This window comes from Engystomops pustulosus, chromosome 4 (assembly GCF_040894005.1).
Source record: "Engystomops pustulosus chromosome 4, aEngPut4.maternal, whole genome shotgun sequence".
NCBI classification, from domain to species: Eukaryota; Metazoa; Chordata; class Amphibia; order Anura; family Leptodactylidae; genus Engystomops; species Engystomops pustulosus.
Genome location: NC_092414.1, coordinates 215,278,804 through 215,299,008, shown reverse-complemented (window position 1 = coordinate 215,299,008; position 20,205 = coordinate 215,278,804). Strand labels below are relative to the sequence as shown.

General features: G+C 45.7%; 1 protein-coding gene across 1 annotated transcript; it reads right to left on the bottom strand.

Moving 5' to 3' along the window:
• Positions 1-335: 335 nt before the first annotated feature.
• Positions 336-18,583, bottom strand: LOC140125789 (uncharacterized). Its single transcript, XM_072144658.1, has 5 exons — positions 18,478-18,583; positions 11,887-12,273; positions 5,082-5,423; positions 4,427-4,792; positions 336-611 (listed from the first exon to the last, which is right to left on the bottom strand). Exons 1-5 carry the CDS (start codon positions 18,512-18,514, stop codon positions 475-477), a joined length of 1,269 nt encoding a protein of 422 aa, XP_072000759.1. The 5' UTR covers positions 18,515-18,583; the 3' UTR covers positions 336-474.
• Between the last annotated feature and the right edge of the window lie 1,622 nt (positions 18,584-20,205).

Here is a 20,205-nt window from a genome sequence, read left to right as displayed (position 1 = left end):
CACTCAACCAAACAATATGTCGTCAAAGCTATTGTGCACCAACTGAAACCCGATCAGGCGAGAACTTCAACAACTTCATCCTGCACTTTACCCATGGTTTATGCCATATGGAAGCTGCACTACGAGTACATGTTCTATTTATTTCCTCTATATTATTCCTCAATTGTCGGTCAGGTAACATAGAAGGTCCACCGCCCCCGAGACCTTTACAATGTTCTCATCATACACATGGACCAAAAAAAAATGCAGTCCACCAGCATCTACACATCTTTATTGGAGCCATCGACAAAACTGCATGTACCGACGGTAAGTCGTTTTCCCATGTGCACCAAAAGACAAAGACAAGTCCATTTATGGAGAGAAGTCATAGAGAAGATCTGACGTCACATTGTCTTCTGCTGTGGTGGAGATACAGTAGATGTCAGGATGTGGGTCTTCTGGTGGATCTATTCTCCAGGTTCTGTATCATTTGTATCATTCTGTAACATTTCGATACCAGATCTTCACCAATATAAAAAGTGCAAGTGGGAAGAAGAACTTAAAACTGAGGTAAGAGGCGATAATAACAACTGATGGATCGAGATGTGACCCCGTCTTATCATCTGTAGAAGCTAAAACATAAAATGAGTCATTAGTGTAAACATTTCCATAAAATTACATTTTCTTTAAAAAGTTCTTGGCATCACAATTTGGCAAAGTGTAAATTTTTTTTTTTTCAGACATAACATTTTCATGTTTTTCAGGTTTCTACTAAAATATAATAAAACCTACACAAATTTGATATTGTATGTACTGTGATTGTATGTATGCGTTGACCCAAAGAATATTGGGGCTCATTTAATAACGGTCCGAACGCCGCACTTTCGGCGGGTTTCCCAAATATTTCCGATTTGCGCCGAATTGCCCCGAGATTTTGGCGCACGCGATCGGATTGTGGCGCATCGGCGCCGGCTTTCACGAGACAGAAATAGGGGGGCGTGGCCGTCGGACAGCCCGACGGATTCGGAAAAAACGCAGAATTTAAAAAGCGATTTGTGTCGCAAGATAAAGCACTCACATGCACCGGGAAGAAGAAGGTGAACTTCGGCGGACCTCGACGCAGCAGCGACACCTGCTGGATATCGGGCACACGACCTTAGTGAATCCCAGCAGACCCGAATCCTCGTCGGACAACGCGCCGCCGGATCTCGACTGGACCGGGTAAGTAAATGTGCCCCACTGTGTTTTGTGTTGTGATTGTAATTATAGATGTTTCAGGAACACATCTCGAAGGTAGAGCCACGATTTGGAGGTGGAGGTTTATGGCCAGAGGACACGTAGGAGTAAAAGACGGAGATGAGAGTTACTAACCGGATGGGAACAAGAGATGAACATGATCTAACGTTATATCTAACACCTGTGTATTTCCTAAAATCAGTCACTGATTGAAGTGGACAGCAAGATGGACGGACACTTTTCCATTCCGCAGAAAGCTGATTTTTGTAACCTGATGTCCCACAAAAGATATTCATGGCATATTTATCTTTACCATAAACTTCTTAAGACCTCATGATGTGGCTCCTATCTCATCTCACTGATTGTCCTCAGAAAAGTCACTGGAAATCACGGAAACAGCGTAGAATAGTGAATTATACCCATCTCGTCAGAGTTATGTATTTTAACTTGTTGTTTCTGGAACTGTTGTTAATTTCCTTAAGATACACAGAAGCAGCGACACTCCGAAAGCTCAACTATATTTGTAAGACCTGACCTGTAAAACCTGACCACTCCTGCTGATCTTGATCTTATAGGGGTTTGGGGAGCTCAATCATCTGAAATCTAAGTGCAGGTTCTATAAAACGACCCCTGGCTCTGATAATCCGTGACACAATAGTTGAAACAAGGGTTTGAATTAATTAAGCTACTGAGGAAAGAGCCGAGGAAGGCTTTGAAACGCGTCTAGCGACATTGGACTACAATTCACAGCGTGGAGAAGTTTCCTGACCACTGACAGTGCAGACAGGCACTATTATCAGCCTGGAGGATTCGCTATCTATTCTTCAAACCCTTGTTTCAACTATTAACAAGGTATATAAGCATCACCATCAGCCAGGGAGATTTGCCATATGCCTCCCCGATCCTCCTCTCATTTCTTGTCCATCCTGGAGTTGGAGATCGGCAGCTCAGACAACCTGATAGGGTGCAGTGTACCTGCGCATGTGCACACTCACTCGGAGGATGCCGAGACAATCTCCACCATTGTAAGGCCTGTACAACGAGGCATCGGATCACAGGGAGGAAACATCTTCATATGACCAAACCGTGAGTGTGACTTTATACAAAAATAACTAAGAGATCTTGCCGATTTAACATATGTGACATATGAAGACATAGGGGGTCATTTACTAAGGGCCCGATTCGCGTTTTCCCGACGTGTTACCCAAATATTTCCTGCATTGCCCCGGGATTTTGGCGCACGCGATCGGATTCTCGCGCATCGGCGCTGGCATGCACGCGACGGAAATCGGGGGCGTGGCCAAACGAAAACCCGACGGATTCGGAAAAAAAACCACCGCATTAAAAAAAAAAATGTGTTGCGGAGCTTGCACTTACCTTCACTCAGCCCGGCTCGGTGAACTCCAGTGCGTTCCAGGGAACTTCAGCGCAACAGCGCCACCTGGTGGACATCGGAGGAACTGCCTTAATAAATCCCGGCCGGACCCGAATCCAGCGCAGAGAACGCACCGCTGGATCGCAAATGGACCGGGTAAGTAAATCTGCCCCATATTGTCGGACTTGTGTCCTAAATCTATAGAGGACCTCTATCACTTACTCCCTCTCGTAATACATCGCAGAGACATTGGGGGTCATTTACTAAGGGCCCGATTCACGTTTTCCCGACGTGTTACCCGAATATTTCCGATTTGCGCCGATTGTACCTGAATTGCCCCGGGATTTTGGCGCACGCGATCGGATTGTGGTGCGCATCGGCGCTGGCATGCGCGCGACGGAAATGGGGGGGCGTGGCCGAACGAAAAGCCGACGGATTCGGAAAAACCGCCGCATTTAAAAACCGAAAAAGTGTCGCTTGCGAAGCGCTTACCTTCACCTGGTCCGAGGTGGTGCATTCCGGCGCGTTGAGATGATTTTCAGCGCAGCAGCGCCACCTGGTGGACGGCGGAGGAACTACCTTCATAAATCCCGGCCGGACCCGAATCCTGTGCAGAGAACGCGCCGCTGGATCGCGAATGGGCCAGGTAAGTAAATCTGCCCCATTAACATCTAGTCAGACAGAAGGAGAAACGAGCAGTCTAAAGATACAAAGTATCAAACTTCTCCGGAAATCATTAACAAAACAATAATAAAACATTACAAGGACTTCAAACTTCAAAACAACATCATAGTACCCACGGTTCATGCTTTTGTATTTTTGTAGTCGATATCTTGCTTTTTGTTAGGCATAAATGTGCACTTGGGCCCTATTAGTGCCATTTTTTGCCTCTTTTTTTAGCCCAGCCTAAGATCTAAAAAGAAGTTGTTTATTGTTATGTCTATCACTTTTAATTGTAATTATTTCAATTGTTTGCACTAAGATATACCATCTAATATTGGATGAATATTCCGGTTATATTTGTGACAAGTAAAAAAACAATAATAAAAATTCTTTTATTAACATATCTTATAGTTACAGTGTGCATTGGTGCTTGGTGCTACCTCTTTTATCTTGTTTTATTTTGTTTATACAGTCAAGCACCTGTATGTCGCCATTAGCACACCCACTGTTTGTTTTGTATCAATGTTGATGTCGGGGTAGTGCTGTGATATAAAAAATATTTTTTTTTTACAATTTTGAAAGTCACCCTAAATTCATTGTTGGTGTAGATTATAATCATCAAGTTTGTCAGAACATATTACAGATGATGAGAATGGGGCAAAAGCCGGTGGCCCCACCTCACCATGTCTTCACCTTCTAGTTTAAGTAGTGTTAGGATTGTAGATAAAAATCTAATTCAACATACTGGGGCAGATTTACTTACCCGGCCATTCGCGATCCAGCGGCTCGTTCTCTGGGGTGGATTCGGGTCTTCCGGCGATTCACTAAGGCAGTTCCTCCGACGTCCACCAGGTGTTGCTGCAGAGCTGAAGTCCACCGAGGCCCGCCAGAGTTCACGATCCTATTCTTGGTGAAGGTAAGCGTGTGTCCAGCACCCCTTATTTTTTTTTAAGGGGTGCCACGCCCTCCGATTTCCGTCGCATGCATGCCGGTGCCGATGCACCACAATCCGATTGCGTGCGACAAAAACCCAGGGCAATACAGGGAAAATCGGCGGAAATATTCGGATAACACGTCAGGAAAACGTGAATCGGTCCCTTAGTAAATGATCCCCAATATTTGTACAGCAAATTACAATGATAACTTCCCTCCTTTGGGCTGTTGTTACATTACCTGTCACCGTTAGTCTGGTCCCTCCTCCATACTGAATTATTTTCTGATGATCTACAGTTTCTCTGCACCATCGGATCATCACAAAGCAGTAATACATGGAGGCGTCGGACATCTTCAGTCCTTGCATGTGGAGCTCCACTGCTCGTATTATTCCCGTTCTTCCTCTATAATTGGGATGGACCATTTCTTTGTAGGGGTGGTAGACATATGGACCACTTATGTCACCCGCTCTCCAGTAAATATCTACCCCCAGGACATCGTTCTCCATGTACGGTCTGTAGGAGCAGCTTAGTGTCACTGACTCTCCTCTGTGTCCTGTGATGTTGTATGTCTGTGTGACATTGAATGGTGCGGAGGATGGGGAACCTGTTAAATACAAATACACCAGATTAGGCTGTAGTTACTAATGTGGACCCTGATGCAATAATAAACCTGCAGAGTTCTTCTACAGGAATCTAACTTCAGACAGAACAAGCACATCTGTCTTAAGGTGCATTCACATGACCATCAGGGCAACATATATAGCTATAGGACCCGGGCTCCGTACCCAAAACGAGTGCTCACCGTTCTGAGCCTTGACCGCAAAAAAAAAGATAGAGCATAGGTCCATGTGAATGTAGCCTTATTGTTATTTGTGTGCTACACATTCCTTTACCTGCGATGGTCAGTTCTGTGCCAAATCTGCTTTCTGTAGATTGTCCATTGCTGTAGGTCACGCGGCAACAAAAGCGTCTGCGCTCATTTCTCCGCACACCGTGTATACGCAGAGAGAAGTCCTCAGGGAAGTTCACCAGTGAATAAAGGGATCCATCCTCTGGGAATGTTTGGGGCCAGGTGTAAATCTTGTAGTCCTCAGTATACCTACACACATCATATGCACTATACCAGGACACCTCTATAACCTTCTCCGGGGTCTTCAGTGGGTGGTGACAGGGGACGACCATCTCTTCTCCTGGGACAGCGATCAGCTCCTCCACCTGAGATAACGATTTCCCATCTAGAAGCAGAAGCCATGAGATGTACATGTATTACCATTGGACTTACCACCCGGTGTACATTCACTGTTATAGAGTGGACTGCCAAGAGATGCAACAACATTATAAAGAGCTGTCGCTGTAGGGCTTCTCCCTACAGATGTAATAATATGTACTGGGCGACTAATTCAGCATTTTACAATTCAAAATTATTCAAAGTTAAAACGGCCAGAAACGTCCTATTCAGATGTGATGACCCTCACCCAACCTCTCCTGTGCCCGTGTGGATGTGCTGAATGTCTGATCCATGTTCTGGGGCTCTGGCCATGTTTTATGATGTTGTTATTGAGACTGTGAAGGAGGGTAGATTTTTATAGGTATACGGTTCAGATTTCACATAAAAAAGAGAATTCCAGAAAGAACATTTCATTCCCTACCTGAGGAGGCTGCTAGTATAATAAGGGAAAATCTGGTGACAGGTTCCCTTTAAGGATGGTAGAACCATTGACAAAATGACAGCGTCTCTAGTGGTGAGATGAAGTCACTGCATCATGCCACCGCACTGGGTGGTAACTGCAGATTCGAGGAGACTGTGTTCACTGGGGGATTGGCATCCGAATGTAACATTTTATTTCTGGGGCTCGGGGGCAATGTTATTTGAAGGTGACACATAGGAGTATCGTTCATTTAGGGCAGTGGTGGCGAACCTATGGCACGGGTGCCAGAGGTAGCACTCAGAGCCCTTTCTGTGGGCACTTGGGCCATCGCCCCAGCACACCAGACAGGACTCAAAGAATATTATTGCAGTTGCAAGCCACTTAAAAGATACTGCTTCCAGTCATATTTTGAAACTTTCTTCTCTACTGTAGGAAGAGGGAGAATGAGTAGACAGGGCCAAATTATCTTTGGAGGACCTCCTGTTGGCCCCATTGTCCCTCTGTACACTCATAATAAGTGTACAGAGGGACACTGGAAAGAAGCTAAAATGATGCAAATTTTCCATCTTTCTACTGTTGGTGTCCTCAGGAGGCCAATCTGATTGAAAGTTGAAGAACAGGGAGCAATAAGTTACTGCTTTCATTTTTAGTTGGCACCTCGCGATAAATAAGGGGGGTTTGGGTTGCAGTTTGGGCACTCGGTCGCTAAAAGGTTCGCCATCACAAATTGCCGCCAACCTGTTATGCAAGTCAGGGTGGTGGCCAGTGAAGGGAGTTTAGGAGTATGTACACAGGGAGGGACTCTACTCCGTCCTTATGACTCCTTACAGGTCTTTTACAGGTCTTGGATAACACGTTGGTAGCCTAAATCCTCATGACAGGTCCCCTTTAAGATGACACTTAGCAGATGTTCAGATTTTAACATTACAGCCCTAATTTATTTTTGTGCTTCCATTTTTTACTCCCCACCTTCACAAATTCTGGAAAAAAAATTCCAAATGCAGTGAAATTGATAAAAAAAAAAACCTAATTGTGCTTTTATCTTGTGGGCTCAGTTTTTACAGCTTTTACTATGACCACTCCCCTTTTTTCTTTTGTCCGGGATGGTATTTGGAGATATCACATTTATATAAGTTTTATCAAGTTTTAATACAAAAAAATAGAATATAAAACCTTTTCTGCAAAATAAATGTTTAGGTTTCAGCCTATTCAGGTGACAATAGTTTTTTATTACATGGATTACTGACTGAGGGGGATGTATATTACATGGATTACTGACTTAGGGGAGATGTATATTACAAGAAAGGGCTGAAACCCCCATAATGCAGTGGGTGGGGTGGAGGCCAACATGACGGGGGGCAGAGCAAGGGGATTGGCCCCGTTTGAATTTTGGGAAGGAATAAGTCAGTTTGGGGGGAGGAGGGGGGAGTTATAAGGGGCAGAGAGCGGGAAACGAGGCAGTCCAGTGAGACACAAAGCTGAACGCAGAGATGTCCAACGTCCAGGGCCTACGAGATCAGCTCTCATGAGCAGCCGGGGACAGGGGTGAAGCCTGGCTGCAACAGACCATTTCCTCCCTGCTAGCGGTGCCGACGGGAGGTACAGGACAGGCGCGGCCGCGGACCCGGCGGTGCCAAAAGAGTCCCTCCGGGGGCCCTCCAGCTCGCGGCCTTGCTTCTTCCAGCTCCCGGGGGCGGACGCGATCTGGGAGGAATCTGGCGGTGGGGACTAGGTCACGGCCTTCACTTCCGGTCGCAGCCGTCTCCTGTCTGACTACAGGATCCAGAGATGGGTGGCGATGGGCCCTCACGGCGATGCTCCGGTCGTGGGGCTTACCAGGACAAGGACTACGGCGGCTGGTCCGGGCAGCAGTGGGCTGGCCCTGTTTCTTCTATAGTGATACCTGCCCATTCCGTGGGGGCGCCCGGCAGTATGGGGGGGGGGGTATCCTTTGGCGGGACCTCTGGGAGTCCGGCCTGCATGCATCACTATATGTTTCAGCCCCAGGGGTTTCAGGGTATGCCTAGTCAGCCCCCGGTGATGTTGCAGCCTCCGGTCCTCCAGCCTTCGTTACAAGGGCCTAGTCGTCCCGGCACTCCAGTGGTGGGAATCAGGGGAACCCCCCTGCAGCACGGACATCCTACAGTCCAGTCGCCGCTGCATGTGGAATCGAGAGGAGTCGGCAGCCCGTCAGGACACAGTGCTCTGATGATCAGCGGGACTCCGATTCGCAGTGACCCGGGACAAGCGGCTGGTGGGGTCACAGCCCCTGTGGAGCTAGGTGAGTTATATACCATGTCATGTCCTTTTCCGCCTATTCTAATGTTTCAGCCCCCAGCAGATAATGGGTGCGCCGGGGGGGGGGGCAGCATGGTAAGTGGCACACCAGGTAGTGACGGTGTTAGGGAGCTGCTGGGTACGGTCAAGGAACTGCTAGTCATATGTGAACGGGGTCTGACACCTTCGCCGGTCACGGCGTGGGTGCCCCCTGGAGGGGAAGGTGTGAGTACAGGGACCGTGGTCCCGGCAGGATGGGGGGCGGAGGTTACGGGGTCCGTACAGACGGAGCAAGAGCAGGGGGATAGTGTGAGGATTGATGATAGGGCAAAAGGGGAGGTGTACGTATGTTTTCAGGGTCAGCTGGGAGCTCATTTAAAAAAAGAGGTAAAGGAGGAGTTATGGAAAGACGAATACGTCGAAATATTTTCTCTTTTGCCTCTATCGAAATTTAATTTGGAAAAAGGGAAAAGAGATGTAAGAGAGTAAGAAAGAAGAGGAAGAAAAGCGGCGGTGGAGGCTTATTCCACAGACATATTCGAACTGGTCACAGGCGTTCTCGATTTTGGCATGCGTAATCGGGTAGAAAACGCCTAAGCACTACTCTGCGCTTTTTGTATATCAGGAATCCATTGCGGAAGCTCACCGGGCCTATGGGGGGCAGGCGTGGCTACGCTACGATGAGGAGTTTAGGCAGCGCAAGTCAGTTAGACTGAGCATTAGGGGGGACCAGAAGGATATAGGCCTTTGGTTGAAGGTTATTGGGCCAACTAAGTTTGGCCATTCCTTTCGTGAAGGAGGGGGTCATGGCTCACAGGGGTCCGGGGCTTCGGGTTGTCACCAGAGTGGAGGAAAGCCGGGTCTCTGCTGGCAATTTAATGAGGGCCAGTGTAAGTTTGGGAACAACTGTAAATTCAAGCACGTGTGTTCCTCATGCAACGGGACTTCCCGCAGATTGGCGAAGTGTTGGAAAAAAGGGAAGGGTAAGTCCGGAACAGCGGCCGGCCAGGGGAGCGACATCGGTGAGGGTCAGCGAGATGGTGCCGTATCTAAGTAGGTACCCCCATAGGGAACATGCCAAGTTACTGTTAGAGGGTTTTTCTGAAGGTTTTGTTATCCCAGCTCTTCCGTACCAGGTTCCCTTTAGCTTTTAGAACCTTAAGTCAGCGCTGGAACACCCCGGGGTGGTGAGGGAAAAGTTGGCAAAAGAGGTCCAGTTGGGACGGATGGCGGGCCCATTTTCGGTGCTCCCCTTTTCATATTTAGTGGTGTCACCGTTAGGGGTGGTGCCAAAAAGGGAGCCGAATAAGTTTCGGCTCATACATAATTTGTCCCATCCTAAAGGTCAGGCAGTTAATGATGGCATTGAGGACAGCCTCTGTTCGGTGCAATACACATCATTTGATACTGCATTGGAGTGGGTAAGGAGGTCGGGTAGGGGGGCTTACATGGCAAAAGTCCGCTTTTCGGCTGTTACCAGTCCACAAGGATAGTGTAAAATTGCTGGGCTGCTATTGGGAGGGAGCGTTCTTTGTTGATTGTTGTTTGCCAATGGGATGTTCTATATCCTGCTCATATTTTGAGGCTTTCAGTTCTTTTTTAGAATGGGTAGTTAAAGATGTGGAAGGTCTACAGTCAATTGTGCGTTACCTGGATGATTTTTTGGGCGTAGGTGCGGCGGGGTCCAGGGACTGCGAGATATTGTTAAGTACGGTTAAGTGGGTGGCGGACAAATTCGGGGTTCCGCTTGCCCCTGAGAAAACTGTAGGACCCGCAACAAGTTTGAGCTTCTGGGGGATCACCATTGATTCGGAACTCATGGAGTTCAGGCTGCCTGATGACAAAGTAGCGGATCTGAGAGCATTGGTAGGGAGGGTGGTTCGTTTGCGCAAGATAGTTTTGAGGGAGTTACAATCGTTATTGGGAAAACTGAATTTTGCGTGTCGGGTAATGCCGATGGGCAGCATTTTTTCACTGAGGTTAGCGGCGGCAACTTCTGGAGTGGTGGAACCCCATCATTTTGTGCGCTTGCGGTGGGAGCACAGGGAGGATCTTAAAGTGTGGGCGACATTTTTGGCCACCTTTAATGGGAGGGCTATGTTAATGGGTGCGGTAGACGACAATTTTGACTGCGAACTTTTTACGGATGCGGCGGGGGGAGCTGGTTTTGGGGCCTTTTACCAGGGTCACTGGAGTGCAGGTAAGTGGCCGGACAGCTGGGTGGAAAAGGGTTACACCAGAAACATGACATTACTGGAATTGTTTCCCATAGTGGTGGCAGTCTCCATATGGGGAGACTGCTTCCAGGATCGGAAAGTGCGATTCCGCTGTGACAACATGAGTGTGGTGTTGGCTATAAACAGCCTATCGGCTTCGTCTGTGCCTGTTGTTTGTCTATTGCGGCACTTGGTATTGAGGTGTCTGGGTTTGAATGCATGGGTGACAGCGGTGCATGTCCCAAGGGTGCAGAATGTAATTGCCGATGCTCTTTCTCAGTTTCAGTGGGATCGGTTCCGAGCGTTGGTCCCGGGGGCAGACGACGCGGGAATCCCCTGCCCGGAGGGCTTATGGGAGCTGGTGTAAGTGCAGCAGGTGAGCTGATACGGGGTTCATTGGCGGAGGCTACCTGGAAATCATACGGGGCAGTTTGGGGGGAATGGGCGGCTTGGTTGGAGGTCTTCGGAGGGGTGGAAGTTGAAGAAGATAAGGTGGGGGTGCTGCCGTTGTGGCTAGGGGAGGCCGCTAGGGCTGGATATTCAGTGGCTCGGGTGAACCGTTTGCTCTATTGGACTGAGATCTGGTGACTGTGGAAGCCATTTGAGTACAGTGAACTCATTGTCATGTTAAAGATGATTCCAGCTTTATGACATGGCGCATTATCCTGCTAAAAGTGGCCATCAGATGTTACAGGGTACATTGTGCTCATAAAGGGATGGACATGGTCAGCAACAATACTCAGGTAGGCTGTGGCGTTACAACGATGCTCAATTGGTACCAAGGGGCCCAAAGAGTGCCAAGAAAATATTCCCCACACCATGACACCACCACCAGCCTGAACCGTTGATACAAGGCAGGATGGATCCATGTTTTCATGTTGTTGACGCCAAATTCTGACCCTACCATCCGAATGTCGCAGCAGAAATCGAGATTCATCAGACCAGGCAACGTTTTTCCAATCTTCTACTGTCCAATTTCGATGAGCTTGTGCAAATTGTAGACTCAGTTTCCTGTTCTTAGCTGAAAGGAGTGGCACCCGGTGTGGTCTTCTGCTGCTGTAGCCCATCTGCCTCAAAGTTCAACGTACTGTGCGTTCAGAGATGCTCTTCTGCCTACCTTGGTTGTAACGGGTGGCGATTTGAGTCACTGTTGCCTTTCTATCAGCTCGAACCAGTCTGCCCATTCTCCTCTGACCTCTGGCATCAAATAGGCATTTCCGCCCACAGAACTGCCGCTCACTGGATGTTTTTTCTTTTTCGGACCATTCTCTGTAAACCCTAGAGATGGTTGTGCGTGAAAATCCCAGTAGATCAGCAGTTTCTGAAATACTCAGACCAGCCCTTCTGGCACCAACAACCATACCACGTTCAAAGGCCTCAAATCACCTTTCTTCCCCATACTGATGCTCGGTTTGAACTGCAGGAGATTGTCTTGACCATGTCTACATGCCTAAATGCACTGAGTTGCCGCCATGTGATTGGCTGATTAGAAATTAAGTGTTAACGAGCAGTTGGACAGGTGTACCTAATAAAGTGGCCAGTGAGTGTACTTGTACCTGTAAAGATGAGGGAGGTCCCGCGTGCGTCATTCCAGTAAAATGATGTAGATCCCGAGGGATATAGACTGACTCTACAGCAGAAGGTGATTCCATCTGTAGCTTTCAGTCCTTGGATTGTGATAGATTCCGTCCGGTTCTCAGGATTAGTCATTACAGAGATCCGGTCTTTATACTCATCATCTACAATATTCCCGGAATAATCTGTGATGAATCTCTTGATGCTATTACAGTTTATTCCATCCGCTTCTCCCCAGGAGACTATAATCCTCTCTCTCAGATACTCGGGATATGTAAATGTACACGGGATGGTGACCGATTCTCCTTCCGTCACTCGGAGGGTTTTTGGTTGGTAAGAACAATATTTGTCTTCTGTCCAGCAGATCCCTGGAATAAATCACACAGGTCAATGGGAGAGGAAGGGAAACTGCAAGAAAATCATCAATTTTAACATCAAATACATTGAAATCAACTACAAATATTTTTTGTGGAAAATTTGACATTGAGGACCTGTCTATAGGAAATGTCATCTGTATCAGTCCTCGGATATCAGCTGTACACGGTGCCTCTGCTGTATAGGGTGTTATGTACGTTATACAGAGAAGTTATATACAGCACACAGAGATGGCTATATACACTATACAGAGATTCTATATACAGTATACATAGATGGGTATATACAGTATACAGAGATTCTATATACAGTATACATAGATGGGTATATACAGTATACAGAGATGTTACATACAGTACACAGATATGTCTATATACAGTATACAGAGATGCTATATACAGTATACAGAGATTCTATATACAGTATACAGAGATATTATATACAGTATACAGAGATGCTATATACAGTATAAAGAGATATTATATACAGTATACAGAGATGGGTATATACAGTATACAGAGATGCTATATACAGTATAAAGAGATATTATATACAGTATACAGAGATATTATATACAGTATACAGAGATGCTATATACAGTATAAAGAGATATTATATACAGTATACAGAGATGGGTATATACAGTATACAGAGATGTTACATACAGTACACAGATATGTCTATATCAGTGATGGCGAACCTATGACACGCGTGTCAGCACTGACACGCGTAGTCATTTTTGCTGACAAGCGGCCGCCCAGCGCCCGCTGTCCCCCCCTCCCTGTGTAATGTGCTACCCCTATGTTAATGTCCCGCCGCCCCCGTCCTTGTGTTTCTGTCCCTGTGCAATGTGCTCCCCCTGTGTTAATGTCCCTGTGTAATGTGCTGCCCCTGTGGTAATGTCCCGCCCCCGTCCCTGTGTTTCTGCCCCCTGCTTACCTGTCCGGCGCCGCGTTGGTCCGCCCACCTTCTGCAACTCCTCCGGCTCCTCCAGGCTGCAATGCACGCTGCTCGTCACGTGACCCGAGGCGCGCGGTGCAACCTGGAGGAGCCGAGCCGCCTGCAGTAAAGCTACAGGGAAGAAGACATCACTGGGTAAGTATGTAAGTCTATTATTATATTATATTTAAAGGGAGGGCGCTAGGGGTATTTTAGTAGTAAAGGGAGGGTGCTAGGGGTAATTAAGTAGTAAAGGGAGGGTGCTAGGGATAATTTAGTAGTAAAGGGAGGGTGCTAGGGGTAATTAAGTAGTAAAGGGAGGGTGCTAGGGATAATTTAGTAGTAAAGGGAGGGTGCTAGGGGTAATTTAGTAGTAAAGGGAGGGTGCTAGGGGTATTTTAGTAGTAAAGGGAGGGTGCTAGGGGTAATTTAGTAGTAAAGGGAGGCCGCTAGGGGTATTTTAGTAGTAAAGGGAGGGCGCTAGGGGTATTTTAGTAGTAAAGGGAGGGTGCTAGGGGTAATTAAGTAGTAAAGGGAGGGTGCTAGGGATAATTTAGTAGTAAAGGGAGGGTGCTAGGGGTAATTAAGTAGTAAAGGGAGGGTGCTAGGGATAATTTAGTAGTAAAGGGAGGGTGCTAGGGGTAATTTAGTAGTAAAGGGAGGGTGCTAGGGGTATTTTAGTAGTAAAGGGAGGGTGCTAGGGGTAATTTAGTAGTAAAGGGAGGCCGCTAGGGGTATTTTAGTAGTAAAGGGAGGCCGCTAGGGGTATTTTAATAGTAAAGGGAGGCCGCTAGGGGTATTTTAGTAGTAAAGGGAGGGTGCTAGGGGTATTTTAGTAGTAAAGGGAGGCCGCTAGGGGTATTTTAATAGTAAAGGGAGGCCGCTAGGGGTATTTTAGTAGTAAAGGGAGGCCGCTAGGGGTATTTTAGTAGTAAAGGGAGGCCGCTAGGGGTATTTTAGTAGTAAAGGGAGGCCGCTAGGGGTATTTTAGTAATAAAGGGAGGGCGCTAGGGGTATTTTAGTAGTAAAGGGAGGCCGCTAGGGGTATTTTAGTAGTAAAGGGAGGGCGCTGCTGGACATGTTATTAATAAGGGGAGGCCGCTGCTGGACATGTTATTAATAAGGGGAGGCCGCTGCTGGACATGTTATTACAAAATTAGGTTTTTCCTAAAGGTGACACAGCACCCGAGTTATGCTCGTTTATTTGGCGAATTTTGACACACCTAGCTCAAAAGGTTGCCCATCACTGGTCTATATACAGTATACAGAGATGCTATATACAGTATACAGAGATATTATATACAGTATACAGAGATGGCTATATACAGTATACAGAAATGGCTATATACAGTATACAGAGATGCTATATACAGTATACAGAGATATTATATACAGTATACAGAGATGGCTATATACAGTATACAGAAATGGCTATATACAGTATACAGAGATGGCTATATACAGTATACAGAGATATTATTTACAGTATACAGAGATGCTATATACAGTATACAGAGATATTATATACATTATACAGCGATGGGTATATACAGTATACAGAGATGCTATATACAGTATACAGAAATGGCTATATACAGTATACAGAGATATTATATACAGTATACATAGGTGTTATATACAGTATACATAGGTGTTATATACAGTATACATAGGTGGGTAGCACTGGTAAGGGACGGCATGTATTTGCAAGCGGTGGAGCCAAGAGGCGCTTGGGTCCCATAGCCCAGGGACGGCCTCCAGCTCATTGAAATAGTTTTCTACAGTGTTTTTCAAAAGAATGACAATATTGAATTCCCAACTAACCCAGTACCATGTATAAGCCAGGTCAGCGGGGAATTTTTAGAAAGTCCTAGGGTCATAATAGGCCAGGTCAAAGACTCCTCTGTGATTGAACCTTAAAAGGGTTTTCCCACAAAGACAAGTTTCTTATATGTACTCAGGATAACAAAATAACACATTCTCTAATTCAATTTTATTAACAAAAATACAGCATTTCCCAGATATAATTCCAACCTGTCTCTATCAGTCCTGCTGTACACAATTTCAGTTGACCCTGGTTCCTGACCCTCTATCTTCTGCCTTTAAAGAGAACCCGTCATGCCAAATAACCCCCCTAAACTAAATATATTTTCATAAACTGCCATTAGAGAGCATTGCCTCTATCCCTTTATTGTCCCTCTACATGCCTGTAAACCTAAGCAATGAGGTCCTAAAGCTGTATGCAAATGACCTGTGAAATGTCCAATGAGTCATTAGCATATTCAAGCTGTCCACTCTATTCATGAGTGGGAGGCACAGCCACACCCCCAGTGCATGACTGACAGCCTGTATAATGGTGTGAGGCTGTATAATGATGTGCTTCCTGGTGCTGGTGGCCACGCCCCCTGCAGCCTGTGTGTGTGTATAGGAGATATACAACAGCTCCAGGCAGCCATGTTACAGCAGAACATGTCAGATTCATGTGTAGCTGCTGTCTGTGTCTCTCACCTGTATATTAGGAGGATGCAGCATGTCAGCAGATGCAGCACACACACTAGCAATGCTTTACTATACATTACACACAGACATGAGCAGGGGGAGGAGAGTGGAGGGGGAACAGGGGTGACATCACTGCCTCTGACCATGTGACCAGCCTCATTTACATGATAAAAAATAGATGATTTTACAATGAATAATGTATGAAATAACTAGATAAAGGCTGGGATGGGATCCTTGTGAGCTGCTCCAACAGGTAGAGGTGACAGGACTAGTGACAGAGACCTGATGACAGGTGTCCTTTAAGGTCGGCAGCTTTCTTGCCTGACACTTCTGAGCTGAGCTCCTCTCTGTCCTCTCTTCTCTGCCTCTAGTCCAGTGATAGCGAACCCTTAAGAGACCGAGTGCCCAAGCTACAACCAAAATCCACTTATTTACTGTGAAGTGCCAACATGGCATTTTAAGCAGTAACTTATTGCTATCTGTTCTTCCACATCTTTCAATCATATCGGCCTATGAGGCCACCAATACAGTTGAAAGGAGGGCAAATTCAGACTCTCATTGGAGCTTCTCTCCAGGGTCTCTCTGTAGAGGAAGAATTGAAGGTCCAGCAGTAGGATCTCCCTGTCCACACCTCACTTTTCCCGCAGTTCCAAACAGCCAATGAAGTGTCGCTTTAAAATAGCTCTGAGAGCAGCATCACTTAAGTTGCCTGGATATTCAGGAAGATTTGGTGGATTTGTTCCATTCTGGTGAACTTTGTCCTGGGGTGACAACCTGAGTGCCCACAGAAATGGCTCTGAGTGCCACCTCTGGCACCCGTGCCATAGGTTCACCACCACTCCTCTAGTCCCTCCCCCCTGCATTCCAGGAGGAGCTCACACTGATACACAGACACTGACTTACTGCTGGTAAACATCAGCAGCAGTGAGAGGAGAGCTACAAGCTACAGGCAGATAAGTTCTTTATCCAGGGATCTGATAGTGTGATAGAGCAGAGATGTAGCAGAGCTGACTATGTCATTGGGGCTCATTTACTTACCCGGTCCAGTCGAAATCCCACGGCACATTGTCCGACGCTGCATCGAGTTCTGCAGGGATTCACTAAGGTCATGCGCCCAATATCCAGCAAGTGTCGCTGCTGCGCCGAGGTCCACCGGAGTTCACTTGCTTCTTCCTGGTGCATGTAAGTCCTTGATCTTGTGACACAATTCGTTTTTTAAATTCCGCGTTAAATGTCCGACAGCCGTGCCCCCTGATTTCTTTTCACGTGCATGCCGAGGCGGATGCGCTACAATCCGATCGCGTGTGCTAAAATCCCGAGGCAATTCGGTGCAAATCCGAAATCGTCGGGAAACCCGCCCAAAGTGGGCAATTCGGACCCTTAGTAAATTAGCCCCATTGTGTGTAATATGCATCTCCTGGAACTCATCATCTCTGATCTGTGTCATCTCTCTTTCTGTGTCAGATACTAGTACAATGTTCAGAAGGTAAATGAAAGTGTAGATAAATCTGTACCCTGGTAATCTAAGCACATTGTCAGCACACAGTATCTCACAGCATCTTACTTGTAAAGTAATGGGTTAAAAATTATCTTTATTGTGTAAACATCATAAGGAGATTGAAATATGATGACTTTCTTTCATGGACAAACTCCTTTAATGCAGTCTCCAAGTAGACCACCTATAAAATCCTAACGTGGAAGAATGAAGTTTCACTACAAATCCTCAATTACTTCATTGTCTTGCACACAGTCTAAAAACTCAAGAATAATACGCTGTTACTTATTATTTACATGGACTTCAAGTGTATTAATAATAAAGGTCATATTTTCTTATTGGCAATAAAAAATAAATATTAAAATTTTTTGTAAAAATAAAATTTTGAAAACATATTTTTTCCCTCCATGAGTTTTGTAAATAAAAAACTATGAAAAAACCCCCCAGCACATGTTTGTGATTGCTGCCTCCATAATCACCCAAGTTATAATTCTGCACAGTGAAAAAAAACACCAAAAAACCTTGACAAATTTTTGTTCCACTCAAACTGGAAAAAATGTATAAAGAACAATCAAAAAGTCATGGATCTCAAAATGACACCAATAGGAAAAAATGAAAGGTTATATTTCAAATTAAAAAGTTATGGTTTTATGGGGAAGAAAACATGGAACAACATTTTCGTAAAGGAAAGGGTTTTTTTAAGTTGAAGAGATAAAAAAAAAATACAAATGTTGTCATTGTCTTTTGTCATTGTCTAAACCCAACAAATACATTTATCGTTTATTTTATGTCACTTGGTAAACAGTTATAGGTTTAAATGTATAAAGAGTAAAAACTTGAAAGTAGTTAATAAAAGTAAAAAAAAAAAAAACAGCTAAAAAGGTGCCGAGAACTGCAACCTGTTCTGCACATAACAAGCCTCCACACTTGATGGAGAAACACAAAAGTTAATCCTATTCAACAACATATATAAAGTACAGCTCAGTCATGAGAAGGTTAAGGACGCTAATCATTTATAAAGTTATAGAAGGCTACTGGTTGTTATCATATAGGGGAAAGTGTCTTATCTCCTGACACATGAATCTGGACATGACCATCAAAGAGCGAAGGGTAGAAGGTCATCGGTAGCTCCAGCACCGGACTTACATGAGCAAATGTAGTCATCGGGGGAGATAAATTATACTGTGATGGAGATAACATGGGGCAGATGTTCTCCTTGAGGTTCCTCAGACATATAAAATGAGAAGGTCCCTGATTGTCTTACCATGGAGGCAACAGAAGAGCAGGATGGAAAGTCTCATGGTCAACGTTGGGTCCTGGATGATCTGGACTCAAATTTAAACAGAAATGTGCAAGAAAATCCTCTTAAATGTTTGATCACTTGTTTATTAATACATAGAAACAGGAAAAGACTAGAAGAGGAAGTCACACATGAACCACACGGAGGCTTCTTGCAGATGGAAAGGAGTAGAGAAGCATCAGCAATGTTTGTATGTTAGATCAGAGATAGGGGAATAACGGGGGTAGTGGATTATGAGGAATGTGGCTGAGGGGGTATCAATATCAAACCCCACCATTCCCAAGTTACCTTACTGCTGTCAGGCTCCAGGGGTAGTGGACCCACTGGACCGCCGTGGAAGTTGACATAAGCCGACACCTGGGACCGGAATCTAAGTGGCAACCGGTTTTCACCAGAGCCCGCTGCAAAGTGGGTTGGACTTGCTGCAGCGTGGTACCACCAGGTCGTTCCACAGGTGCGACATGTCCGTGGTGGCAGCCAAGGCCAGGTACAAAAACAGAAGACAGGTACGTATTCGGGGACAGGCAAGAGGTCAGGGCAGGCAGCAAAGGAGTGTAAACGGTAACAGAGCTGGGGTCACAACGGGAAATCAGTAAACAGGCACAGGGCAACAATACAAGCTTTCTCAGAGGCATATAGCACAAAGATCCGACAGGGAAGACAGGAAGGGGCTGAGTATTTGTCAGAAATGGCAGCTGGCCAGCGGCAATTATCAGCCAGTGCTGGATCGTGGGGACGTGGGAGCCGTGACTGGGGATCGGGGGGCACATAGAGGAGCGCGAGTGCACTCGGGTCACGGGAGCCCCCGTGACAACTACACTGCCAAGCAATGGAAAGCCATAAATAAGGCATATAAAGTTATCTCATTCATGTTAGTTTATTCTTTATCTTTTCTATTAACAAGATAAAAAGTCACATAACATATTTTTCACTAGTACAGACGGTCCCCTACTTAAGAACACCCAACTTACAGACGACCCCTAGTTACAAACAGACCTTTGGATGTTGGTAATTTACTGTACTTTAGCCTTAGGCTACAATAATCAGCTGTAACAGTGATCACAGGCGTCTGTAATGAAGCTTTATTGTTACTCCTGGTTTTTATGACAACCCAACATTTTTAAAATCCAAAGAATCCAGCAATAACAGCCATGTGCGGCACACCTCTCTCGTGGAGCTACAAACAGTCAAGGGTTGATCCAGTAAACCCAAATTGTAAAACATAGAAAATAAGTTCTGACCGGAGCTCCCGATTCTTTTGCTTCCGTGTGTCCTTCTTCTTCCACTATGTCCCTCACAAAATAGAGTAGTTCACACTCCTCCAGCACAAATTCCTGAATCCTCTGATAAGAATATACCGCTATTCAGACCAACACTCCTGCCTTTTTCCTGTGACCTCCTCTGTATCCAACATATGTTGCGGTAGATCTCTGGAAGAACTTCACCCGCAGATAACGTAGTACAGTTTAACACTAAGTATTTATTTAGATTAAAAACATACTCATAAAAGAGTGATAAAAATGCGCATATAAAACTCCAACATGGGTCACCAGCTACACGTTCTCGCCCGACCCTGTATGGCTTCTTTTGGGGCGTTGCAATGTCTTTTCAACACAGAAGAACAAAGATAAGCCTAATCATTGTGCAATCTCCAAAAATGTGGTAGAAGAAGAATGCTAATGTAGTCCCAAG